The sequence below is a fragment of the Bos grunniens genome, chromosome 8, assembly GCF_055505025.1.
Source record: "Bos grunniens cultivar Pamir isolate PY7600 chromosome 8, Bosgru_T2T1.0, whole genome shotgun sequence".
NCBI classification, from domain to species: Eukaryota; Metazoa; Chordata; class Mammalia; order Artiodactyla; family Bovidae; genus Bos; species Bos grunniens.
This window is the reverse complement of record NC_141172.1, coordinates 90,796,073-90,819,188: the sequence shown is the minus strand read 5'-3', so window position 1 is coordinate 90,819,188 and position 23,116 is coordinate 90,796,073. Positions and strand designations below refer to the sequence as shown.

At 41.7% G+C, this 23,116-nt stretch overlaps 1 protein-coding gene across 4 annotated transcripts in view; it reads left to right on the top strand.

The window, feature by feature from the left end:
- Positions 1–20,333, top strand: part of ALDOB (aldolase, fructose-bisphosphate B) — an 89,127-nt gene extending 68,794 nt beyond the window's left edge. For 2 of the 4 annotated variants that reach the window (XM_086315765.1, XM_086315766.1), the window contains exons 2-9: positions 10,033–10,154; positions 10,997–11,208; positions 12,426–12,480; positions 14,699–14,859; positions 15,754–15,837; positions 16,689–16,863; positions 17,279–17,478; positions 19,802–20,333. In XM_086315765.1, the coding sequence (XP_086171891.1) occupies positions 10,033–10,154; positions 10,997–11,208; positions 12,426–12,480; positions 14,699–14,859; positions 15,754–15,837; positions 16,689–16,863; positions 17,279–17,478; positions 19,802–19,897 (1,105 nt within the window). In that variant the 3' untranslated portion in view covers positions 19,898–20,333. Of the gene's footprint in view, positions 1–4,932; positions 4,979–5,086; positions 5,186–10,032; positions 10,155–10,996; positions 11,209–12,425; positions 12,481–14,698; positions 14,860–15,753; positions 15,838–16,688; positions 16,864–17,278; positions 17,479–19,801 lie in introns of those variants that run through there. The other 2 variants (XM_086315769.1, XM_086315768.1) reach the window with 2 other exon arrangements.
- The last annotated feature ends 2,783 nt before the right edge of the window (positions 20,334–23,116 follow it).

Here is a 23,116-nt window from a genome sequence, read left to right as displayed (position 1 = left end):
TGACTTGTAAAAGTCCAGAATGCCTAGGTTTTTCATTCGCATATTTTATAGAGTCTTTCATGAACACTGTGGTAATAGCCACCACTACAACTATCTCTTGATACTTTCATATACATTTTCGTACTACTTGGTTTGATTGGATTCTGACCTCAACCTGCTCCTCCCACCTCTCCGATAATTTTCTTGAGAACAGGCCAGTCTTATTCATTTTATATTTGCTACAAATGTGTATCCTCTACAAAAAGTCCCTATAGTGATCAAAGTTCTATTCACCCAGAACCTCAATAACAATTTTGTGAACCATGCTGAGGTAACAAACACTGCCCTGTCACTGTGACCAAAATAGTGACTGCTGATTTCAGGGTCCTGAAACCATCCCAGCCACCAAAGCGGATTGTAATACATAAGGAAATGTCTGTCCTACAAAGTAGGAAAGATATTTTAAAATATGTTGAGGGACTTCCCTGGCGGTCCAGTGACTGGGACTTCGCACTCCCAATGCAAGGGCCCAGGTTTGATCCCTGGTCAGGGAACTGGATCCCACAAGTTCGAGTGCTGCAGCTTAAGGTCCCTCATGCTGCAACTAACACCTGGCACAGACAAATTTAAAAAAAAAAATCATGTTGATCCATCCCTGGTTCTTCCTTGCATTGTGAAGATTTGGCCCCATTTTACAAAAGTTCTTTTTCTGTGACATTACTAATCCTACAGTGAGTATAACCTGAGAAACACGAGATTTATTTGCATGTGCAAGTTTGTAGACCTAGACCTCATATTATACATGAACTCATTTAACTCATGTAAAATCTTATTCAGGCTAGAAGTATCCAGAGTGGGGCAAAGAGTGAAAGAAATTAGGCAGTTGTTGGAGGTTTTGAAAGTAATGATCTGGAATGATGCCATCTTATTATTGCCTATGAGAAGAGTCTGCAGTCAGAGGCCTCTAAATCAGAATTATACATTCAGATCCAGTTATTTAGTGAAATAACTGTACTAAATTCCTAGTTGTATGCTGTTTCATTCATCTTCACAATCAGTTTCTGATGGAGGCATTACCAGCTTATCTTACAGATGGTGAAACTGAGGACTAATGAGATTGGGAGATTCCACAATGTTTCACTGCCTTCAAGTTCACATATCATGACATCTCAATTTTAATATTTTACTGAGGTAAGAGACTTAAAAAAACTGTAAATAGTCTCTGTTGCTCAGGAGTTGCTGGTTCTATAAGATCCAGTAAGCATCACTCTTGCTTTCCTGAACTTTGAGCTTCAGTTGCACGTCAGACTGTGGAGGTGGCCAAATGCTGATGCCATGGAGCAGCAGCAGGCGGCACCACTCAGGGGCAGATGAATTCATACGCCTCCGACATGCCTGGCCAGTCTGCTGTTCACGTGAAGCGACACTCAGCAGATCAGGGCCACCTTGGTCTGCAAACGCAAGTCATTCTTCCCTGATTAATGCAGATTTAATGTCCAAGGTTACAAACTGCTGGGAGGTGGAGAGGGAGAGAGCAAATCTCTGCAGTTTGAGGTCACCAAAACGTAAGCAGCTCGCCCTGACTTGAAGTGAGACAGGTACTCCGTGTACCTTTCCTGTGACTTATGGCAAGTTACCTAATCTCTCTGAGCCAGAGTTTCCTTGTCCAGAAAGTGGGGCTAATAAACCTTTCTTCAGAGAGGTGCTAGATTAGAGAGCATACATCAAAAAAATCAAGTGCATCATAAAACTTCAAAAAAGAGCTATTATTATTGTTATCGTTGTCATTATTACAACAAAAATAATTATCCTAGTAGCCTGTGGGAAATTATTTCTACCATAAATTTCTCAGTGGGTAAAATGTTCCAATCACAGTTCTGACCACCCCGGCCCTGATGCCCAACAACTATTACTAAGCCCACTCTCTATTCTTTCGTCATCATCCACCTCTTATTCCTCCTTTATCCTCTGACAAAAGTCAAACTTGATGAAACTTCATATGTCTCCAGATCAATCATCCTAGTCTGACAAGTCAAGTACCAGGTGTTTGAATGAGCACCAGAAAGTGTGCCTTAGGGAGGCTGGTGAAGTCAGGAGCACTGATGGGAACTTTCCATGGTTTCAGATCAGATCAGATCAGTCGCTCAGTCGTGTCCGACTCTTTGCGACCCCATGAATCACAGCACGCCAGGCCTCCCTGTCCATCACCAACTCCCGGAGTTCACTCAGACTCACGTCCATCGAGTCAGTGATGCCATCCAGCCATCTCATCCTCTGTCGTCCCCTTCGCCTCCTGCCCCCAATCCCTCCCAGCATCAGAGTCTTTTCCAATGAGTCAACTCTTCCCATGAGGTGGCCAAAGTACTGGAGTTTCAGCTTTAGCATCATTCCTTCCAAAGAAATCCCAGGGCTGATCTCCTTCAGAATGGACTGGTTGGATCTCCTTGCAGTCCAAGGGACTCTCAAGAGTCTTCTCCAACACCACAGTTCAAAAGCATCAATTCTTTGGCGCTCAGCCTTCTTCACAGACCAACTCTCACATCCATACATGACCACTGGAAAAACCATAGCCTTGACTAGGTGGACCTTTGTTGGCAAAGTAATGTCTCTGCTTTTGAATATGCTATCTAGGTTGGTCATAACTTTCCTTCCACGGAGTAAGCGTCTTTTAATTTCACGGCTGCAGTCACCATCTGCAGTGATTTTGGAGCCCAGAAAAATAAAGTCTGACACTGTTTCCACTGTTTCCCTATCTATTCCCCATGAAGTGGTGGGACCCGATGACATGATCTTCGTTTTCTGAATGTTGAGCTTTAAGCCAACTTTTTCACTCTCCACTTTCACTTTCATCAAGAGGCTTTTGAGTTCCTCTTCACTTTCTGCCATAAGGGTGGTGTCATCGGCATATCTGTGGTTATTGATATTTCTCCCGGCAATCTTGATTCCAGCTTGTGCTTCTTCCAGTCCAGCGTTTCTCATGATGTACTCTGCATATCAGTTAAATAAACAGGGTGACAATATACAGCCTTGACATACTCCTTTTCCTATTTGGAACCAGTCTGTTGTTCCATGTCCAGTTCTAACTGTTGCTTCCTGACCTGCATACAGATTTCTCAAGAGGCAGATCAGGTGGTCTGGTATTCCCATCTCTTTCAGAATTTTCCACAGTTTATTGTGATCCACACAGTCAAAGGCTTTGGAATAGTCAATAAAGCAGAAAGAGACATTTTTCTGGAACTCTCTTGCTTTTTCTATGATCCAGCGGGTGTTGGCAATTTGATCTCTGGTTCCTCTGCCTTTTCTAAAACCAGCTTGAACATCAGGAAGTTCATGGTTCACATATTGCTGAAGCCTGGCTTGGAGAATTTTGAGCATTACTTTACTAGCATGTGAGATGAGTGCAATTGTGCAGTAGTATGAGCATTCTTTGGCATTGCCTTTCTTTGGGATTGGAATGAAAACTGCCCTTTTCCAGTCCTGTGGCCACTGCTGAGTTTTCCAAATTTGCTGGCATATTGAGTGCAGCACTTTCACAGCATCATCTTTCAGGATTTGAAATAGCTCAACTGGAATTCCATCACCTCCACTAGCTTTGTTTGTAGTGATGCTTTCTAAGGCCCACTTGACTTCACATTCCAGGATGTCTGGCTCTATGTCAGTGATCACACCATTGTGATTGTCTGGGTCGTGAAGATCTTTTTTGTACAGTTCTTCTGTGTATTCTTGCCATCTCTTCTTAATATCTTCTGCTTCTGTTAGGTCCATACCATTTCTGTCCTCTGTTATCCTTAGGACAGGCCTTGGCCAAACTTCCCTAGACAAATGAGCCTCAAATTTGTGTTTTAAACATTTCAGTTTCCCTCAATATTCACATTCAGTGTGTAATACTTTCCACCTTCAGAAGCTGTCTGAGCCTAAACTCTACACCCAATGGTCTGCTTCTTTTTCCTTTATTTCATTGATATTTCCCTCACTATGGTATTGTACTGTATACCATAGAGCACTTTGGTTTTGATGGTTTTTTCCCTCCTATGTTATGAGTTATTTCAAAGGAGAATGTTTCTGAGAAATATACTTTTCCTGTGATCATGGTCATTGCATTATTTTTAGATTTTCCTGCAAATTTTGCCTCTTTCATTATTTGCCTTAGGAAGCATACACTATTTTTATTTGCCTTCTCTTGAATTAGATTTGGGTTTAATGCTCAGAGGAAAAGAAAACCCTGTAGAATGAACTAGTCCTCAAGACAGTGCTGTAACTAGGGGAGCTGGTGGCTTACATCAATCACTTGGAGTTTTATTCTAGTTTTTACCAACTTTAAAGACAAAAATATAAAGGTTGAGAGAGAATGAGACTAAAGTAAAGAGACATTGTGTTCTGACATTAAAAGCATCGGGGAGCCTAGTTTGGTTTGAGGCGCTGGGAAGGATCTTTGAGTATCTCCTATATGCAGGCACTTTACAGACTCACTTAATGCTCTTGTGAAGTTCAGATTCCACTTTACAGAGGAGGAAATTCAGGCTCAGAGAAGTGAAAATAACCTTGACCAAGGTCATGTGTGTAGTAAGTGCTGGAGCTGAGCTACATGCTTCCCAGTTTTCCTTGGTGGACTCCAGAGCCCAGTCATCTACTCGCTGCATGACTGCTCCTCATCGTTTGTCTGTGTCTCCTAATTTGTAAAATAGAGAATCCGGATTGAGAACTACGAGGTCTCCAGATGTCCCTTATAGTGTTAACACTCTGAGTATAGAGGGTGTGTGAGCATGATTAGAAGGATTGGCTGTTTATGAGCCAATCAGAGTTATTGGTTAAACACCTCTCTACCAGGCCAAGGTGGGAAGGAGAGGGTAAAAGTTAGAAAAAAAAAAAAAACAACCAACAAACCAACTTGGGTGAGAAGTCTATAAAAACTGGGTGTTGCAAAAGTTCATCCTATTTGGCAGCTGCTGCCTCATCCACAGCTTCTGATAGATCCAAGAGGACTCTCCTCTCTCAGACTGTAAGTAAAGAACCTCCTTTGTCTACCTGGAGAATACCAGGGAGTCAGAGGTTAGTGATAGCACTAAGCACAGAGAGGAACATTTGTTGGCTTTTGTTTTCAGGAAAAGTGTGATGGTGGCTGAAAGCGTGGTGATCTGTTGAAATGATTGTTTTCCTCGCTACCCATCCTGGTAGATCCGGACCGATCCAGTTACCAGCAGTCCCTGTAAGAGGGCCCTTTTGAGTCTTTGGCTTAGGGAAAACAGAGTGAATTTTCTGCTTACCAAGGTCTCATGCCAACTTTTTAAAAAGTGTGTAGGAAGTTGTTTACATTATATGATTAAGAAAAAATAAAGGCAAGTTTCAGAAAAGTGTGCAATACATAATGTCACTCTTTTTTAAATTAAACAAAAATGGTATGCACACATACTGTTTATGGGTCTATATACGCAGAGAATAACCACACTGAGCTTACTCCTAGGGAATGAAATAGGGTGGGGTGACTCTCATAGGTCACTTTATGGTTTTTTTTAATGTTTTATTTCTCAGTGAATAAGTTTATATATTACATTATAGTGAATTTTCCTATTTGGTTAGATTCTACTCAGTTTTTGAAATGCCTGCTCATTTCTGCTCCCTGCATAACAACTGCCTATTGCAATGATTTATTTACATATTTATCTCCTTATGTAATTTTCTTCATTCTCTTCCCACACCTATTAAAACTTGCACTGAAGTTTCTTTGTCACAGAAATGAACTCTTGGCTTGTTTTTCCCTTCATCTGCACCCACGGCTCAAATGAGAAAATGGAACAGGCATCACGGAGCATAGTCGTCCTTTGATTATGAATTGTCAAACATTTCCCTTATTTGATACTTTCTATAACATTTCCTACTATAGAAAACGTATGAAAATCCTACAGCTTGAGATATTTAAAATCAAAAGCTGCTGATGTATTTTGCCATATTTGTTCTACTATCTGAAGAATAGGCATGTTGTGAGGATATGTTGCCTTTTAAAATAAACTTCTCTTTAAATAGTTGGGGCTTCCCCGGTCACTCAGATGGTAAAGAATCTGCATGCAATGTGGGAGACTCAGGTTCCATCCCTGGGTCTAGGTGATTATAGGTACCTAGAGTTCCATTAGCTGATGTGGATCCAGCAGGGGCTCCTGCTCTGCTGCCACCATCATTTGAAGCAAGGTTCATCTGCAGACAATCCAGGCCCAGGCTAGACATGAGGTGCTGGGTTAGGGAACAGAATATAGTTGCTATAAATCTAGGGTTCCTTTGGTTTAGGTGTCAGTTTAGAGGAAAGAGCAACACTCAGGTCTCTTTGTGAGCTGCTCCACATGTGTTCAAAGGCACCAGGGATCAGGCTGCTTTAGAGCATCTCACTGGACTTGTCACTATGGAATCAGATACATAACAAAGCTGTGGGCATGTTCCTGCATCTGTATGTGAAAGTGCCAAATGCAATGCCTGACAATCATGGGCTTCCAGTGAATAAGCCCCTCATGTCTTCCTGAAAATCCACCTGCCGTGTACATGGAGAAGCAAATGAATTCTCTACACCCTTATATTCTCCAGGAGTTAAATATTGATATTTTACACATTATTATATTTTCAGAGAGTCTCTTTAAAGAAGGCAGAAAGAACTATATAACAGGGTTTCATCTGTTATTCTGCTGAAGAAGGATTGGAAAAAGAATTCCAAGTCATAAGCCAGTAGAATGTGAATTACAGTCCTAAAACATCACAACTTAGAAGGGGTATCAGACACATTCTTCCTGGGCCTGAATTTCCTCATCTCTAAAGTTAGCAAAGTTGATACAGATACCTCTGAGTTCACTTGTAGCTCTGTTTTCTGTAGTTACCTTTTATTCATGTACATTTGTGCTCGCAACCTTCTCCCAGATTTGTGTATGTATTACCTGATAATATGGGGCTTCCCTGGTGGCTCAAGTAAAGAATCTGCCTGCAATGCAGGAGACCCAGGTTTGATCCCTGGGTCAGGAAGATCCCCTAGAGAAGGGAATGGCAACCCACTATAGTATTCTTGCCTGAAGAATTCCACGGACAGAGGTACAGCCCATGGGTTCACTAAAAGTCAGACATGACTGACCAAGTAACACTTTCATTTATACCTGTTAATATATTATGTTTAGTAAATAATGTAATATATAAACTTATTCACTGAGAAATAAAACATTAAAAAAAACCATAAAGTGACCTATGAGAGTCACCCCACCCTATTTCATTCCCCAGGAGTAAGCTCAGTGTGGTTATTCTCTGCGTATATAGACCCATAAACAGTATGTGTGCATACCATTTTTGTTTAATTTAAAAAAGAGTGACATTATGTATTGCACACTTTTCTGAAACTTTCCTTTATTTTTTCTTAATCATATAATGTAAACAACTTCCTACACACTTTTAAAAAAGTTGGCATGAGACCTTAGTAAGCAGAAGCTGAGGGACACAGAAATCATTCTCTATCATTACCCACTTCCAGCTGGCCTCCTCTCATCGAGCGGTGAACATTAGCCTGTGACCCTGTTTTATGATTAACAGAGAAGCAATATTTGTGCTGATGTGGTACAGAACTTTAATCCCTCTGTAGAAGTTTAACTTCTCGTAAACAGTATTGGTTCAATTTGACCTTTTCTCTGTTTTTTTTTTTTTTTTTTCTAGTTGAGTCAGCACACTCAGACTGAAGCAAACCACTTGGTAGTAAACAGAAATATGGAAGTCCCTTAGGGAATTATTTTTTTAATTAAAAAGTGAGAAATACTGATTCCAGAATTTTCATAAAGCCTTATAAAAAGCATCCTCATGTTTATCATGTGATTCCACAAATACATTCTAAGCAACTACAATGAGTAGGTTGCTCATAGGTCACATGTGATCCATCTGGCAGTGAGACAACCAGAATAGATATTACAGCCATTTAATCCATAGTAAGCCAAGACTCAGAAAAGTTATAAATTTGCCCATGGTCCTAGTGAGGAAGAGGCAGAGCTGGTCCTTGAACCTAGGTCTGTCTGATCTACTTCTGTGTAAATGAATCAGATATTTATGAATTGGTAATGTGGTGTGGCGTTAATGAAACATAGCTGAAGGATTTTTGGTACTCTGGCAGGAATCACCAGGGACATTAGAGTCACCCAAAGGCCAGTTCCTTTCTCCAGTCTCACTGTTTATGTGAAAGAGGGAGTATTCTTCCTTATCCCAACATGTGCCTTATTAGCTATTTGTCCTTGGACAAATAATTAACCTATCTTCCATCTTTTTCTTATCTATCATATGGCAGAGGGTGCGGAAAAGGGGGAAGCCTGGCTACCTTTTGAAATTATTGTGAGGAGTGCACTTTATAGTGCGTGTAGAGCAATTAGCAGAGTGCATGGCAGTAAATAGCATTTGCTATTATTGGGCTATGTTTTTCTTTTGTTTTATTAAGGAAACATTTTTTTTTTTTTTTTTGGTATTTTTCAACTCCTTTATGACAAGAAAACTTTAGAGGAGAAATCTAGGCTGAGAGAGAAAATTTGTACTTTGGCTTAAAGTTCACCAACCTCAGGTTGTCTTAAATCTGACATGAAGATCTGGAGATCAGATCCAAATCTAACAGTCTCTGACTACAATTTAGGAACTAACATATAAACAGGGGGAACACTATCTTCGGGTGGCTTGGATATAAAGGGCATTGGAAAATTATCTTCTTTGTGATTATTTCCCACTACCTGTTCTGGTACCCCAGTGACAGCATTGTGGTTCTATTCTTGGAGTTAAGTGTTGAAGCGAGAGTAGCCACAGTGAGTGCCATCAGTTATACCTTGTCAGGAATTAGTTCAGTAGCCACTGACTTCTCTATCAAGGGATAGAATACTGACAGCTTGCTTTGAAAAGACACAGAAAATATCAAGATCGATTTGCCATGAGAAGGACAACTGGGTGGGGGACTGCCTCATCCTAGGTGGGACCTTGGACAAGTCAGTTAGCTTCTCCAAGTCTTAGCTTGTTCATTAATTAATGAAGATAATACTTGTCCTCGTTATCTCATTGTTGAATGGATGGGATGAGAAGTGAGGGGTCTCTTAGTTTCCAGGAAGTAGAAAGCAGACACAGGGCATCTACCCTGTGTGTGAGTATATAAGGGGAGAGGAGACAGGGGAAAGGAGGAGACCACAGGATAATCTTCACTGCCATTTTTTCCTTTGATAATCCAAACTATTCTAACATCCAAGATGAGAGTCCTGTAAGCTTGCATTTTCAAGACTAGCCCTAAGTGGCAGCAAACAGGAGCAATGATCCCTTTAGATGACCACCACTGAGAAATTGCTTGGGTAGGGCATTTTTGAGCCAGAGTCTGCCCTTACCAAAGCAATGAAGCTGAGAATTACTGGAGCAGGAATCAAAACATGACATTGGATGCCAATGTCCAGCCCGGAGGTTAGGAAAAATCCTCCCCATCTGCCCCAGATAGTCTCACAGGTGGTTGAAGATAAGAAAAAGGAGATGCACTCCACCCTCTATGTCCCAAAGCTGAAGAGAAATTAAATTCAAGGCCAAATGGCAGCTTCTCCTCTGAAGCTTGCTGCCTAAACAATACTCTGGTGAGACTATAGGCAAACAGAGTAAAGTGAGGAATGGCCACAGAGGTGGAAAGCTTCACTATCCTGGCCTCAAAGTCAGCCAGGGCCCCTGATGGCACCAGGAATCCACAGAATAGAGAGACAGTCGATTACTGCCATGATCCCTGTTTGTCAGATTTAAGCAGATCACTCATTAGTTGGTTGAGTTATAAGATCAGTCATCCCAGTGATTTCCTGAAAGACATTCTGTTTAGGATCACCATGACATTTGGCATCCCACCTTCATCCATTATGGCTAATTGCAACTACTTAGGCTTCAAAACAGAACAGACTTCATTTGTTTAGCTGGTTGTAGAAATGGGCCAGAAATGTCAGAGGGGCCTACAGGGCGTTTCTGCACACCTGCTGTCTTGGGCGTGAATCCATGTGAAAGACCCACAGTTCAATTCACAACTAACTCTCCTACACTCTTTTCCAGACCTGTCACCATGGCCCACCAGTTTCCAGCCCTCACTTCAGAACAGAAGAAGGCACTCTCAGAAACTGCCCGACGCATTGTTGCCAATGGGAAGGGGATCCTGGCTGCAGATGAGTCCGTAGGTGAGCGTAGGAAACATCACACTACAAACATCCTCCTGATTCTCCACTTAGCAAAGGCAACTGGATCATATTCTCTCTCCTCTCAGAGGAAATAAAGGTTTATGTACACAGGAGGGGGAACAGAAGACTCAGTAAGCACAGACCTTTTGTGTCTTGTCATTCCAAAAGGCAGATTTCTGAAAACCAAGTGAACAGGCTCAAGTCCTACATCCAAGCTGTAGCAAGGCCAGGAACTCAGTAAGAGACCTCTGCCGCTGATGAGAAGTCAGTGTAAAGCCAGCCAAGGATGGGCGGTGAGAGCAGCGAAGTGTCAACATCAGGAATGGGGCAAAGCTTGTGACTGAGAGCAGCTCAGGATGGCACAAGGGAGGGCCTCAACAGCCCCCCGATAAAATGACAGTAGTCAGAGAAGTCAAGAGCCTGCCTGACCCCTCCTTCCACTGTCTGTACATCGGGTTGGATCAGGGCTGGACCAGGGGAGAGCTAAAGAGGCCTCAGGGCCTTGCAGCCCCATTTGTACCCAATGGTGGCATACACCTTGATGACACATCCAGCACATGCTCTTCCTCACCAGCATTGTGACAGCAGCCAGGTCTTTTCCTGGGGAGACAAAAAAAAAAAGAGAGAGGAGCTCTGAGTCACTCAGTCATGCCCAACTCTTTGCTACCCCATGGACTGCAATCTACCAGGCTCCTCTGTCCATGAGATTGTCAGGAGCTCTGAAGATCTGAATACAAAAAGAGCATTGCTGTCCATCCTGGTGAGGATCAGTGGTTGGTATGGAGGGGGTTGGCAGGGAAGCACCAGACTGCTCCTTACGCTGCCTTCACTCACCCATGTAGGCACGATGGGGAACCGCCTGCAAAGGATCAAGGTGGAGAACACGGAAGAGAACCGCCGGCAGTTCCGCGAACTCCTCTTCACTGTGGACAGCTCTGTCAGCCAGAGCATTGGGGGTGTGATCCTCTTCCATGAGACCCTCTACCAGAAGGACGGCCAGGGAAAACTGTTCAGAGACATCCTCAAGGAAAAAGGGATCGTGGTGGGAATCAAGGTGAATACATCTCGCTCCCATCTCACCACAGCCACACTCACAACACAGAAGTTGGGACAGGGCCAACACGAGGAGCACTCTCATCTAATTGCTCGTCTCCTTTCCATCCTCACCATCCCACTGAGAAACAGATCCTCTTCTTGACCTTTCCAGTACCTTCTTCTTTCAACCATTTTCCTACAAAGAACTTAATCTCTTTGTGTCTCCATTTTCTCATTTTTAAAATGGGAATAATAGTACCTTCCTCATAAAGTTCTTTTTTTTTAATTTAATTTTATTTTTAAACTTTACATAATTGTATTAGTTTTGCCAAATATCAAAATGAATCCGCCACAGGTATACATGTGTTCCCCATCCTGAACCCTCCTCCCTCCTCCCTCCCCATTCCATCCCTCTGGGTCGTCCCAGTGCACTAGCCCCAAGCAGCCAGTATCGTGCATCGAACCTGGACTGGCAACTCAAGTGAGCTTGTAAAACAGTGCCTGTCACACCATTATTATTTAGTTCATGATAGTTATTACCGTTAAAACACTTACTGTTCTACTGTAACTAGGTCTTCCAAAACTTCATGAACTTCTCAAGAGTGATCATCCGTATTTGTTGAGTGCTTACAACTCCAGGAGCTCATTTACTCCTCACAACCTCTAGAGATAGACTCAATTATTATCCCTATTTTTAGAGATGAGGCAAGAAAACAGAATTACAGGGAGTAGTATAACTTGTCCACAGCAAGGCAAAATTGGAGCCAGTTCAAACCCAGACTGCTGCCTCTTGGGCTCATGACCATAGCCTCTGTTATGTTGACAGTAGAGGCTGCAGCCCTGTTCCTCTTAGCTCCTATAATAGCATAGGGCTTGATATGTGCAGTGCTTGATAAATGTCTCTTGAGTAAATGAATGAATCATTTAAAGGAAGTGGCTCTTACACGGGCACCTCTTCATCTCAGGTGCTATCAGATTACTTCTTGCTTCTCAAGCTCCAGGCCTGTGCTTTCCATACTTTCCATCCTCTTAGGGTTGATACTCTTACACTGTTCTTTCCAGATAACTTCACTTCTACTGTGGACTAAATTGTATTCCCTCAATGACTAACATACTTTTCCTAATTCAGCTCCTTGGTTTGTGAAAGATGAGAACTACTATTTAGCACCAGGGGCTCTGCTTGTATTTTCCAGGGACACCTGACACCTGCTAATTGTTAATTATTTACATTCACAGTTAGATCAAGGAGTTGCTCCGCTTGCAGGAACAAACAAAGAAACCACCGTTCAAGGTGAGGATTTTGCCCGCTGATATGAATCATGCCAGTATATGCCAGAAATGAAGACAAGCAAAGAAGTGATGGAGGGAAGCAAACTGTGACTATCACACTAGTTTTAGAGCCACATACCTGTTCTTCAGCCCCAGCTACTCTAGTTAACAACTGTATGCCCTCAGGCTAGTCACTTAAATATTCTGAGTCTCCATTAAAGTGAGATAGCAACATCTACTTTGCAGAATAGTTGTGGGAATTAAAGTAGACACTGCACATAAAATGCTTATCAACAGTGCCCTAGACAGAGAAGATACTTTATACTTGGGAATATTATCTTAGAAAAATCTAGCAGCAGTAAAGAGGAAAGATCCCAAGCTATGGAATTAGACACACTTGGGTCTGGACACTGCTTCCATCATTCACTAGATAATTTTGCAAGAGATAGGTATAAGCCTATCTGCCCAAGAGATAGGTATAAACCATAGCATTGGGTTAGCTAAGCGGACTAAATCTCAGCTCTGTCTCTCTTTAGCTATTCAAACTTGAAGTTACTTTACCTCTCAGAGCCTCAGTTTTTGAATCTGTAAAATGAATATACAGCTATTAGTTATATGACTATTAGGTTGTAACAGTCTAACAACTATTAGAGTTGTTATATGCCGGGGTCCAGCCCGGGCTGATCCAGGGTATTCGAAGGGGAGACGGAGTCGGCGACTATTTACGTATTTATCAAAGATATAAACAGTAATAGAACGAGGATAGCTCAGTAGGAAAATTCAGTGGAGAAAAGAAGCTGAGTAGCTTGGTTTACGCGGGAGACCAATAAAACTTCAAGACAAGAAGTTTGCACCACTTACGTAGGCCACAGGTGCCCTCTCGAATAGCGAAAGGTGCCCCACCCTAGACACCTTCTCAAGTGGGTCTTAGAAGCCCAGGCATAATTAGTAAGCATGGTGGGTTCCGCGCTCCAGATGGAGACTCAGCTGGAAGTTAAAGGGAAGAATGACATGGGGAGACCAAGCGTTGGTGAGCAAGGCCCGTAGCTTTATTTTTAACAGGGGCTTATATACCCTAAGTTACACATAGAGGATAATAGGGGATGCAAAGTCAGAAGTTTTTGATCCTTATCAAAAACCAGGGTTTCTTTCCTGCAAATTTATCGTATACAAATGGTTTAGGTGATTTACATCATCTTCTGGCCAGAAGGCCTATTAACATTTTATGACTCTTGACAAGGACTTATCAACAAAGACTTATTTTCTCTAAGAGTAATTATTTTAAGGTTTGGCGCCATCTTCCAAAGATAAAATTGCATTCCTATAGGGTGGATGTGTAATGGGTTTACAACAAAGGAAAGAATGTATTACCTTAAGGGTCTAAAGTTACTAACACCAAGGCCACTACTTATTTTTTCTACATACCAATTATTAATTAATACACATTCAAGGATACAATTCAGGGGATGTGAAAACTTGGCAACAAGCATTGGCTCATCAATGAAATCCTTTACTAGTTTATTCTGACAGTTTCTAACTCTCTGAGAGGCTCTAAGCTATTTGAATATCTTAAGCTTCCTGTGCCTCTCGAGGCTGGGAGACTGTAAACAATCGTATGCATAGCTGTAGGAGTCCGGGTAAACTTGTCAGGCGAGTTAGAGAGCCATCTGAGGGGTTTGGATTTAAACACTCCTAATTGCCCAGGAACTTTATTAATTGGAGCTGTAAGTTAACTCTTTGACAGAGAGAGCAAGATGGTGGTGGGGGACAGCCCCCAGTAAAGTCAGAGGTGAGAGCACAAAGCAATAAAGTAGGCAGACTCTGGTTTTTTGGGGGCAGATGCTCGAGAATATCCGGGGGGACTCCTGAGGCTCGATCCCGCCTTTGCGTATGCCGAGCCTCCTTCCTCATGACCTTTGTCACGAGTGGAATGTCTCACCGGCTCCTGGCAGTTATGATTATTAAATGAGATAAGATGTGCAAAATATTTAGAATCATGCCTTGGAACACAGGAAGTACTAAAATATTAGTTTACTCATTTTATAGAGTATATAATATGTATATCAAAATTAAACTTATTAAACACAGATCTTTTGACTTAGTACTGGAATGTTTATTTCTTTGCTGTATGTTTTGGGTCCTCAAGCTCTGTGACTGAATGCTAAGCAAAAGGGGAACTCCTTCACTTTATCAGTAGCAGTCAGGGATGCAAAGAAGCCTTTCTCTCTCATGATTTGCAGGGCTTGATGGTCTTTCTGAACGCTGTGCTCAGTATAAGAAAGATGGTGCTGACTTTGGGAAGTGGCGTGCTGTGCTGAAGATTGACAACCAGTGTCCATCCCATCTTGCTATCCAGGAAAACGCCAACACCCTCGCCCGCTATGCCAGCATCTGTCAGCAGGTGCTCTTCTTTACCCTTGGCCTCAAATACAGTAGGCAAGAGTTTTCTTCAAAGCCCAACTTTCTAATTTTACTGTAACCATACATGATCCTTCCTTTTCTCTCACCACTATAATCTGATGGCATTTTTTTTTTTTTTTTTTTACTACTTATACTAGGTGTGGTAGAGTAAGATTTGGTTCCACAAGGAACCAAATGAATCCAAAAGGTAAACATATTCAAGTGTGGCCTTCTACCAAAGCACTGTAAGCCGAGTCTTGAAAGCAATCACCTCTTGAGGCCAGGGCATTCGCATGTCTATGCCCCACCGTGGCCAAGGACACGAGCCTCTTAATCCCCAGCTCAAGGGTGACAGCCTTGATCTGGTTCCAATTCAAATAATTTGTTGGAGGATGGTAGCTTGATGCTAAAGTTTCTAACCTGTTGCAAAGTGCCTCTGGGATCCAACTTAAGTCTGATTTGCTTGTGTGGGTACAGTACTGGGGTTACCAGAATTGTGGGCACTTGGAGCTTCCCAATCAGAATTGAAAACATTGCTTGAATTCCTTAACCCATATGAGAGGCATTTTTATCAGTGATTTAAGCTTGCCTGCCCTAAAAGGATAACATATAGGTTCTGAGGTAGTAGAATAGTCTCTGGAATGATATACAGAAATAGAGTTTGCATTTACTGTACCCCATTTCAAGGAAAACTTTTTTTTCCCTCACTGTTCTTTTTTGGCTAAACCACAGATGCTCACTAGATATCCTGTTAAATTTATGTTCATTGATTTTAAGTCATTTATATGATATTTCTCCATAAGGGCTTCACCCTGTACCAGTTGGAATGCTAAATGTTAAGAAAAAGATCCCAGTGAACAGAGCTTCATTCTGTCCCCTCTATTTTTCTCTTTAGAATGGTCTGGTACCCATTGTTGAACCAGAGGTAATTCCTGATGGCAGCCATGACATGGAACACTGCCAGTATGTTACTGAGAAGGTAAGTCTTAAACATAAAGGTGGCAATGCCAGTTAAAATATCTGTTTTTAAGTAACAGTTGTTACTTATATCTCAGCTGTTACATGTGAAGTATTCTACGGTTAGAATCATTATGTAGTGTTGAGATGGTAAGGAGGTATTATCAAACCTTCCACTTTTGGGGGCACATGGTACACTCCTTGTGAAAAAGCAGATCTACATTACCAAGACTAGGGTTTAAGCATCCATATTCCCTGTTGTGGGACCTGGGCAAGTCATATTATATTTTTGGACCTCATTTCCATTATGTTTAAGAAATAAGATGAGGCTTCCATGAGAAAATGTAATTAGAAGGTGATTTTTTCACATATAACTTTCTAAATTAGCCACATACATTTGTAAGAAAGCAAGAAAGTCCTCAGTTTCTCCACTTGCAAAATGAGGTGGACTGAAATGAGCTCTGAAAGCACTCCTGTCTGTAAAATTTATATTTTAATGATCACTTAGCTTCTATGGGGATAGAGAATGGAGGCTGATTTGGATGTCCCCAGCGAATTAAATCAAGGCAGACTCAATTGACCAATGGGAGTAATGGGAAGGAAGCTGTGAGGGGCTTCTCGGAAGCAGAGCCATCCGGGTAGTCCATGCAGTGAGCAGCTAGGGGAGGGGCAGCAGGGACAGGCTGGCTTGGCTGTGGTTTGCGGGCATCACCCTGATTGAGCCTAAGGGCTGGTTGGGAAGCTTTGGCCAAGCAATGTGTGGGAATTCCTTCATCCTCCTTCCCTGCAGTATAGAAGTGACTCTATACTGCAGAGTCAGATGACTCTATGGCTGGCTCGGGGTTTCACCTATGTGGGTCTTTTGTCCTTCAGGTCCTGGCTGCTGTATACAAGGCCCTGAATGACCATCACGTTTACTTGGAGGGCACCCTGTTGAAGCCCAACATGGTGACTGCTGGACATGCCTGCACCAAGAAGTATACTCCAGAGCAGGTGGCAATGGCCACAGTTACAGCTCTCCACCGTACTGTTCCTGCAGCTGTTCCTGGTAAGATTTTCTTTCTTCTCTAACTTGAGGTCTTAGTCCTCACTCTTTGAAGGAATGCCAGAAGCATTTGCATATGTCCAGGACTCTCCTTCCAGCCATGAAACAGATCTCTGCTATATCACAGGTAGCCAACACTTCTCCCTCAAACTGCATGATGCCACCTATCCTGAGTCCATCAAAATACATACAATCCATTGATTTCCTCAACATTTCACTGCCCTCTTATTTACTAAATCCGTCCTCTCCTCAGCCCAGCTAGCCTCAGCAAAGGCAAGCTAATTTCTCCAACCTAGTCCCATGCAAATCAAGCGGGGAAAAGATTGAGACATGATGTTTCTTTTAGGCTCCTTGCTTGCTTTCTCAAGCAGGGTACACAGCCAAGATTAGTGGAGTGGAATGGCTTCTCTCCTTCCAGGCATCTGCTTTTTGTCTGGTGGCATGAGTGAAGAGGATGCTACTCTCAACCTCAATGCTATCAACCTTTGCCCTCTACCAAAGCCCTGGAAACTAAGTTTCTCTTACGGACGGGCCCTGCAGGCCAGTGCACTGGCTGCGTGGGGTGGCAAGGCTGAAAACAAGAAGGCAACCCAGGAGGCCTTTATGAAGCGGGCCCTGGTAAGACACTTCTTCTTATGTGCTTAATCGAGTGGATACTTGGGACCTGGCTCTCATTGCTTTCTTCAGGCCATGATGGACTCCAGAGAGTGTCTACCAGGTATTTGAAATTGTGGCATTAGAGCTTAGTAGGAAAGTCAAGGCTGGAGAGAGTTTTGAACTCTCCACACAGGGAGTATAATTGATGTTAGTGGATTGAAGGCAATTTCCAAAGAGACACTTTAGAGGGACAATGAAGAGGGCCAAGGAATGAACATGGGATATCTTTCATTTTGAGAAGATGAAGAGGAGAAGCCACCAAGAAAAGCAGTGATAATATATATTAAGATGAACTAAGGATTCTAGGAGCAAACAGAATGAAGTTTCAAAGGGTCAATAACAGCACCCTACAAAGAGGTTAAAAATAAAGGTGGGAAAAGGCTTTGGAGATACTGGCATTGAAGGGCATATCAATGACCCTCAACAAAACAGGTTCAGTAAAGAAAAGGTACCCATTCAAGATGCTTGTCAGGAAAAGACACAGAAAGGTTACCAGGAACAATGAGGACAAAGAAGGGTCTTATTCAACTACTAACATTCCTTTTTGAGTACCTATGAACCAAGGATTGGGGTGAACAAAGCAGACACAGCCAGTGCCTTCAGGGGACTTAGAGTTTAGCCAAATAGGAAAGAGCTTGGCATGTTTAAATGTAAAGCAGAAGGATCCAGAGGAGAGATTAAAGATTAGGAAAGGACAGAGACTGAGAGGAAACAGTGCTACATGAAACAAAATGTTAAATATGGGTGGAAGAGTTGGTCTTAGAAAGAAAGGAAGAGATAGCAGAAAAGAAACAGGAGTTTGGAATCAAGTCTGTAGAGGTGGAGAGATGCAGTGGTTGATCACTGATTACAGGTGACGGCATCCATTGAGAGTGATAAGGGAATGGAGATTTCGGTCTTCACAGTGGGGAACTTGGAATAGTTGTTGAAGTAGTTGCTAGGAAATTGACCAGAGGTTATGGCCAAGCATCAAGCAAGGTGCAGTTGAAATGAATTTTTTTGGTACATTAAATTAGATCCTGAATGTTCCCGACAGCATGTAGGATGATTCAGATCAGCCTAAATGGGAAAGAGCAGGGTTGAAGAATCAGAGTTTAACAGGGAGATGGAACAAATTTGAGTGATAGCCTTATCCAGCTTGCTGCTGTTGATGAGAGCAGAGCCTGGGCAAAGAATCAAGTGTAGCCAAAAGTTTGATGATAAGGCACTAAAGGAAAGGAAGGCTACAGAGAAGCTAAAAACATCTCAGACGTGTAAGAGAGGTGTGAGATTTTAGAGGTAGTGCTTTACCATTTGATGACGATGGGTGTGGCTCTGCTGGTGTGTGGCTGATGAGGTGGGAAGACACAGCAAATATGATGAAGGGATTATGCAAGTAAGGGTTAGCCACACAAACGAAGGGATGCGAAGCTTGTCATCGAGAACAGTGGTTCTCAAGCTTGAGCATGCATCCAAATCACCGGAAGGTATGTTAAAATGCAGGTGGCTGTGCCCAGCCATGGACTTTCTGATTCAGAAGGTCTGGGGTCAAGCTGCAGAATTTCCATTTCTAACAAGTGCTTAATTAGGTCCATGAAACCTAACTTCGAAAATCATTGTAGATGTAGAAATAAGTCCTGGAGAGATCAGAAAATGGCAACAGTGACTTGAAGACAGGTACTGCTAAGTGGCATTTGAGTGTTATGATAGGTTTCATAATTCTAAAGTCAACTTTAGTTGGAATTTACACAGGGTATCAAATGATATTACAATAACAACTACATAGAATTATATATTCTTATGGACAAATATATGTAGAAAATGTAAAACTTATTAAAAAATTTTTTTTTCTTTTTGCTATAGTGAAGCTTCAGCTACACTTGCCTGATGTTTGGCAATATGTCTGGTCATTTTCCTAGCAGACTACTCAACAACTATTTCAAGGTTCCCAAATTTTGGAACTGAGATTTCCTTTTCCTTATCACTGTATGAGTGATAAGTTTCTCAACTTTTATTTCTAGGACGGTTGTTGCAGTATTGCTGGTGCGAAAAAGAAACCTTCTTAGTTATAACAGAGTTACAACATTTCTCAGCTTGCCTGAGAAATGCTCAGAAAACTGGGATTTTAAAAAGGAAGTAAGGATAAAAGCATAAAAGGAAGGAATGGTATCAGCAGCAATATTTAGCAAAACCACTGTATGGAAGAAAAATCTACATGAAAGTGTAGCTGGTTTCAAATGAGAAGCAAAGAGGGTCAAGCTCAGGTTGCTCTAACTCGGTCTCCTCTCTCACGCTTGTGTTTTAGGCTAACAGCCAGGCAGCCAAAGGACAGTATGTTCACATGGGCTCTTCTGGCTCTGCTTCCACCCAGTCGCTCTTCACTGCCAGCTATACCTACTAGAACCCGAGGCTGACCAGCTTGGCTCTGGCGCTCTAGGTGTCTTGGTAGGAGGGCTGAAAGGAAACAACGACTTTTCGACTGACCCTGGAAATTAGATGAAATTAGGTTGCAAGCTACTGGAAACACAACACATGTTAATTTCTTAGACACAAGTGGAAAAAAATCAGTTATGGAAACAAGTCTGAATATCAGGGATCTGATGAAATCTCACCCAATGGTTTCTTTACAACGTTTCTAGCTCCCCACACCCCAAAGAGTCTATCTAAGAAAAGAACAGACTTTAAAACAGAACCAGCTCTCCATCCAGATCACCAAATGAAATACCTCCCAAGCTGAGTGCAGAGAAGCACATCTTATTAAACAGTTTTAGCAGTGGTAGGTTATGAAGGAGACAGCTGCAACCAGAAAATGAAATAAAATGTTCTACAAACCTTCAGTTCGTGTCAGGTTTTACTTTGTGCTCTTGCTTTCAAAGGATTTGATACATTTCATTACCTTTGACTCTATAGACATGCCATTAGCATCAGGATCCTCAACATTGGTTGCTCGTTGGATTAACCTGGCAAAATTAAAAAACCCAGGATGCTCAGGCTACGCTCCAGCCAAGTTTGAGAACTACTAAGCTAGATTTCAACTTTGAGGGTATTTATAAATGAAGGCTATTCATAATGTGAAGCAAGCTACATTGTAAAATGATTCCAAACAACATATGGAGTTTAATAAAGCGATCACTGTGACGTTGGTGCTTGGAACATTCCTCATCAAATGGTACAGGTTTGGTGACACAGGACTGCATCTTCCTCTCACATCCAAGCACACCACATAGTTTTGCAGGAAGAAATATTCACATAATTATGCTTATTGGCTTCTGATTTTCAGAATTAACCTATAAAAGCATTAAAGACAACCATAGTTACAAGAGAGAATTTAATTATAACTTTGGACAATGTAATAGTAATGATTTTGGTGAAAAAAAAAGTAAAGTAATGTTTTAACTGAGAGAAGCTGAGAAATTCAAGGGGGAGAAGACGTGGAGGAAAGCAAAGAAAACAGTAATTTACTTAATGGGGAGTCAAGCTACTACTTGAAATTGGTGGAGTAAGAAGTAGTGCTTTAAAAAAAAAGGTCCTTTAAGTCTATTAAAATACAAGGGAAATGGATTTAATCATTAAAATATTCCTACCTATAACAAAAATATAGGAAAAGGTAGTAAACTAAATTCTTTGTCTGGAAGACAAAGTTTTCTAAATATTACTTAGAGTGGATAAATTAGGAAGTAGAGGAATAAGACAGAATTAATTCAAAGGGACTTCTGAGGAAAAAGACTTGGGAATGGGACACAGGGAAGATGTTTACTTATGTGCTTCTACAATATTTGAGTGTTTCTTTCCATGTGGCTGTATTACTTTTCTAAAAACAACTACTAATATATTCATATAAACAATTCAAACCTACTTAGAGGTTATTTAATCCAAGGCTCTCATTTTACAGATGATAAAACCAAATCTAGAGTAATTAAATTACTTGAGACAGTCGTACATTTAGGGGTTTAGGGTAAAGCTGAGAGATTAGAATTTAGGTCTTTTTCTCCTATAATGAACACACGGTCAGGGAAGAAGGTAAGAGCAGAGCAACAGGCTGTGGTCAGTACCTCTGCCACCGGCACTATAGATCTTTTAGATTTCTTTTTGCATTCATCTACTCAGTCAGCAAGTAGTTGATGTGCTAAACTGTCCTAAATGCCAGTAACACTTGATGTGACAAAGCTTTCCTGCCAGAAATTTTTTATCTAGAGCTTATTCAGCTTCCCTAGTGGCTCAGACAGTAAAGAGCCTGCTTGCAATGCAGGAGACATGGGTTTGATCCTGGTGTTGGAAAGATCGACTGGAAAAGGAAATCACTACCCACACCAGTGTTCTTGCCAGGACAGAGGAGCCTGGCAGGCTACAGTCCATGGGACTGCAAAGAGTCAGACATGACTGAGAGACTAATTTTCATTTATTCAGCATCACTGACCCTAAGTTGTAAAGAAACCTCTCAGATTCTCATTTATGGTTAGGTATAAATTAATAATCAAGGCAGAGCTATTTATGTCTTTTGGTGGTCAAGGCTGAATTACATTGAACTGTGGGTGAAGATTTATATAATGAATTTCCCCGGGCTATCTGATATATTTTCCTGACTACAGTTGTCTTTGAAATCTCAACCCCAGTAATTTCCTTCACTCACAGTAATATGAAGACAAGTGTTACAAACTTCAGTTCCTATTAACTGTGCAGTCACTGAGTGAATGCATTAGTTGTGTCCTAGTTTTGGGTACACTGTCAGATTTATTCTAGGAATTATTGAAAGTCTACTAAAAATAAAACCTGGTACCAGGCACTTGAAAGTAAGTAAGAAAAGTTTCAGGTTTAGAGTAGCTGTGATATTTGCATACCAAGCAATTAAATTTGAGTAGCTAAGCCAGAAACACAAATGCCACTGACTGTGGGTTGGGAAGTGGGGAGGAGAGTCTATCAATATGGCTGGGTGCAGAAAAGGAGGAGGTGACATTTAGTTTGGACATCACAGGATGGAAAAAGCAAAGGAACTCTTAGAAAAGGAACTGCCTTTGTATGAGGAAACATTTGAATAATTCACTGGGAGGAGATGGGACTTCGAAAGCATAAGTAGCAAAAGCTCAGGCCACAAAATAATTACTGAATGCTGGAAGGAATAATAAAAAGGAATTTGGTTTTTCCATGAAAAGGAAGAGGGAGAGAAGGGAAGAGGCCGGGAAATGAGAGAGGGGAAAGAGAAGGCAGGGAAAAGCTAGGGCAATGTGGAATTGTGGGGAGGTCTAAAAGGCTTCTGAGAAGGAGAGAAATATCAACCAATCTAAACCTATTTGTCTTCTTGAGAGGAAGGGCTGAGTTTCACATATGAGTCCACATCACCCTTCACAAAACCAAGATGCTGAGATGATTCATAATATGAATTGATTTAGCAGAAGCCAACTATAACAATGAGAATATATGCTTCTAGAAATTTGCAGAAATCTTGAAGCAGGCTTTGGGCAAATTAGAAATGGGACTTCAAGACCATATGGTCTAGCTGTGCTGAGGTAAGAGTCTCCAGCTGACACTGACATTTCATTCACAGCAACAATGGCGGAAACTGGCATCCAGTGTGCTAGGGAATTGTTCAAGGTCACATAACCTGTAGTGAGACTTAGGCTGG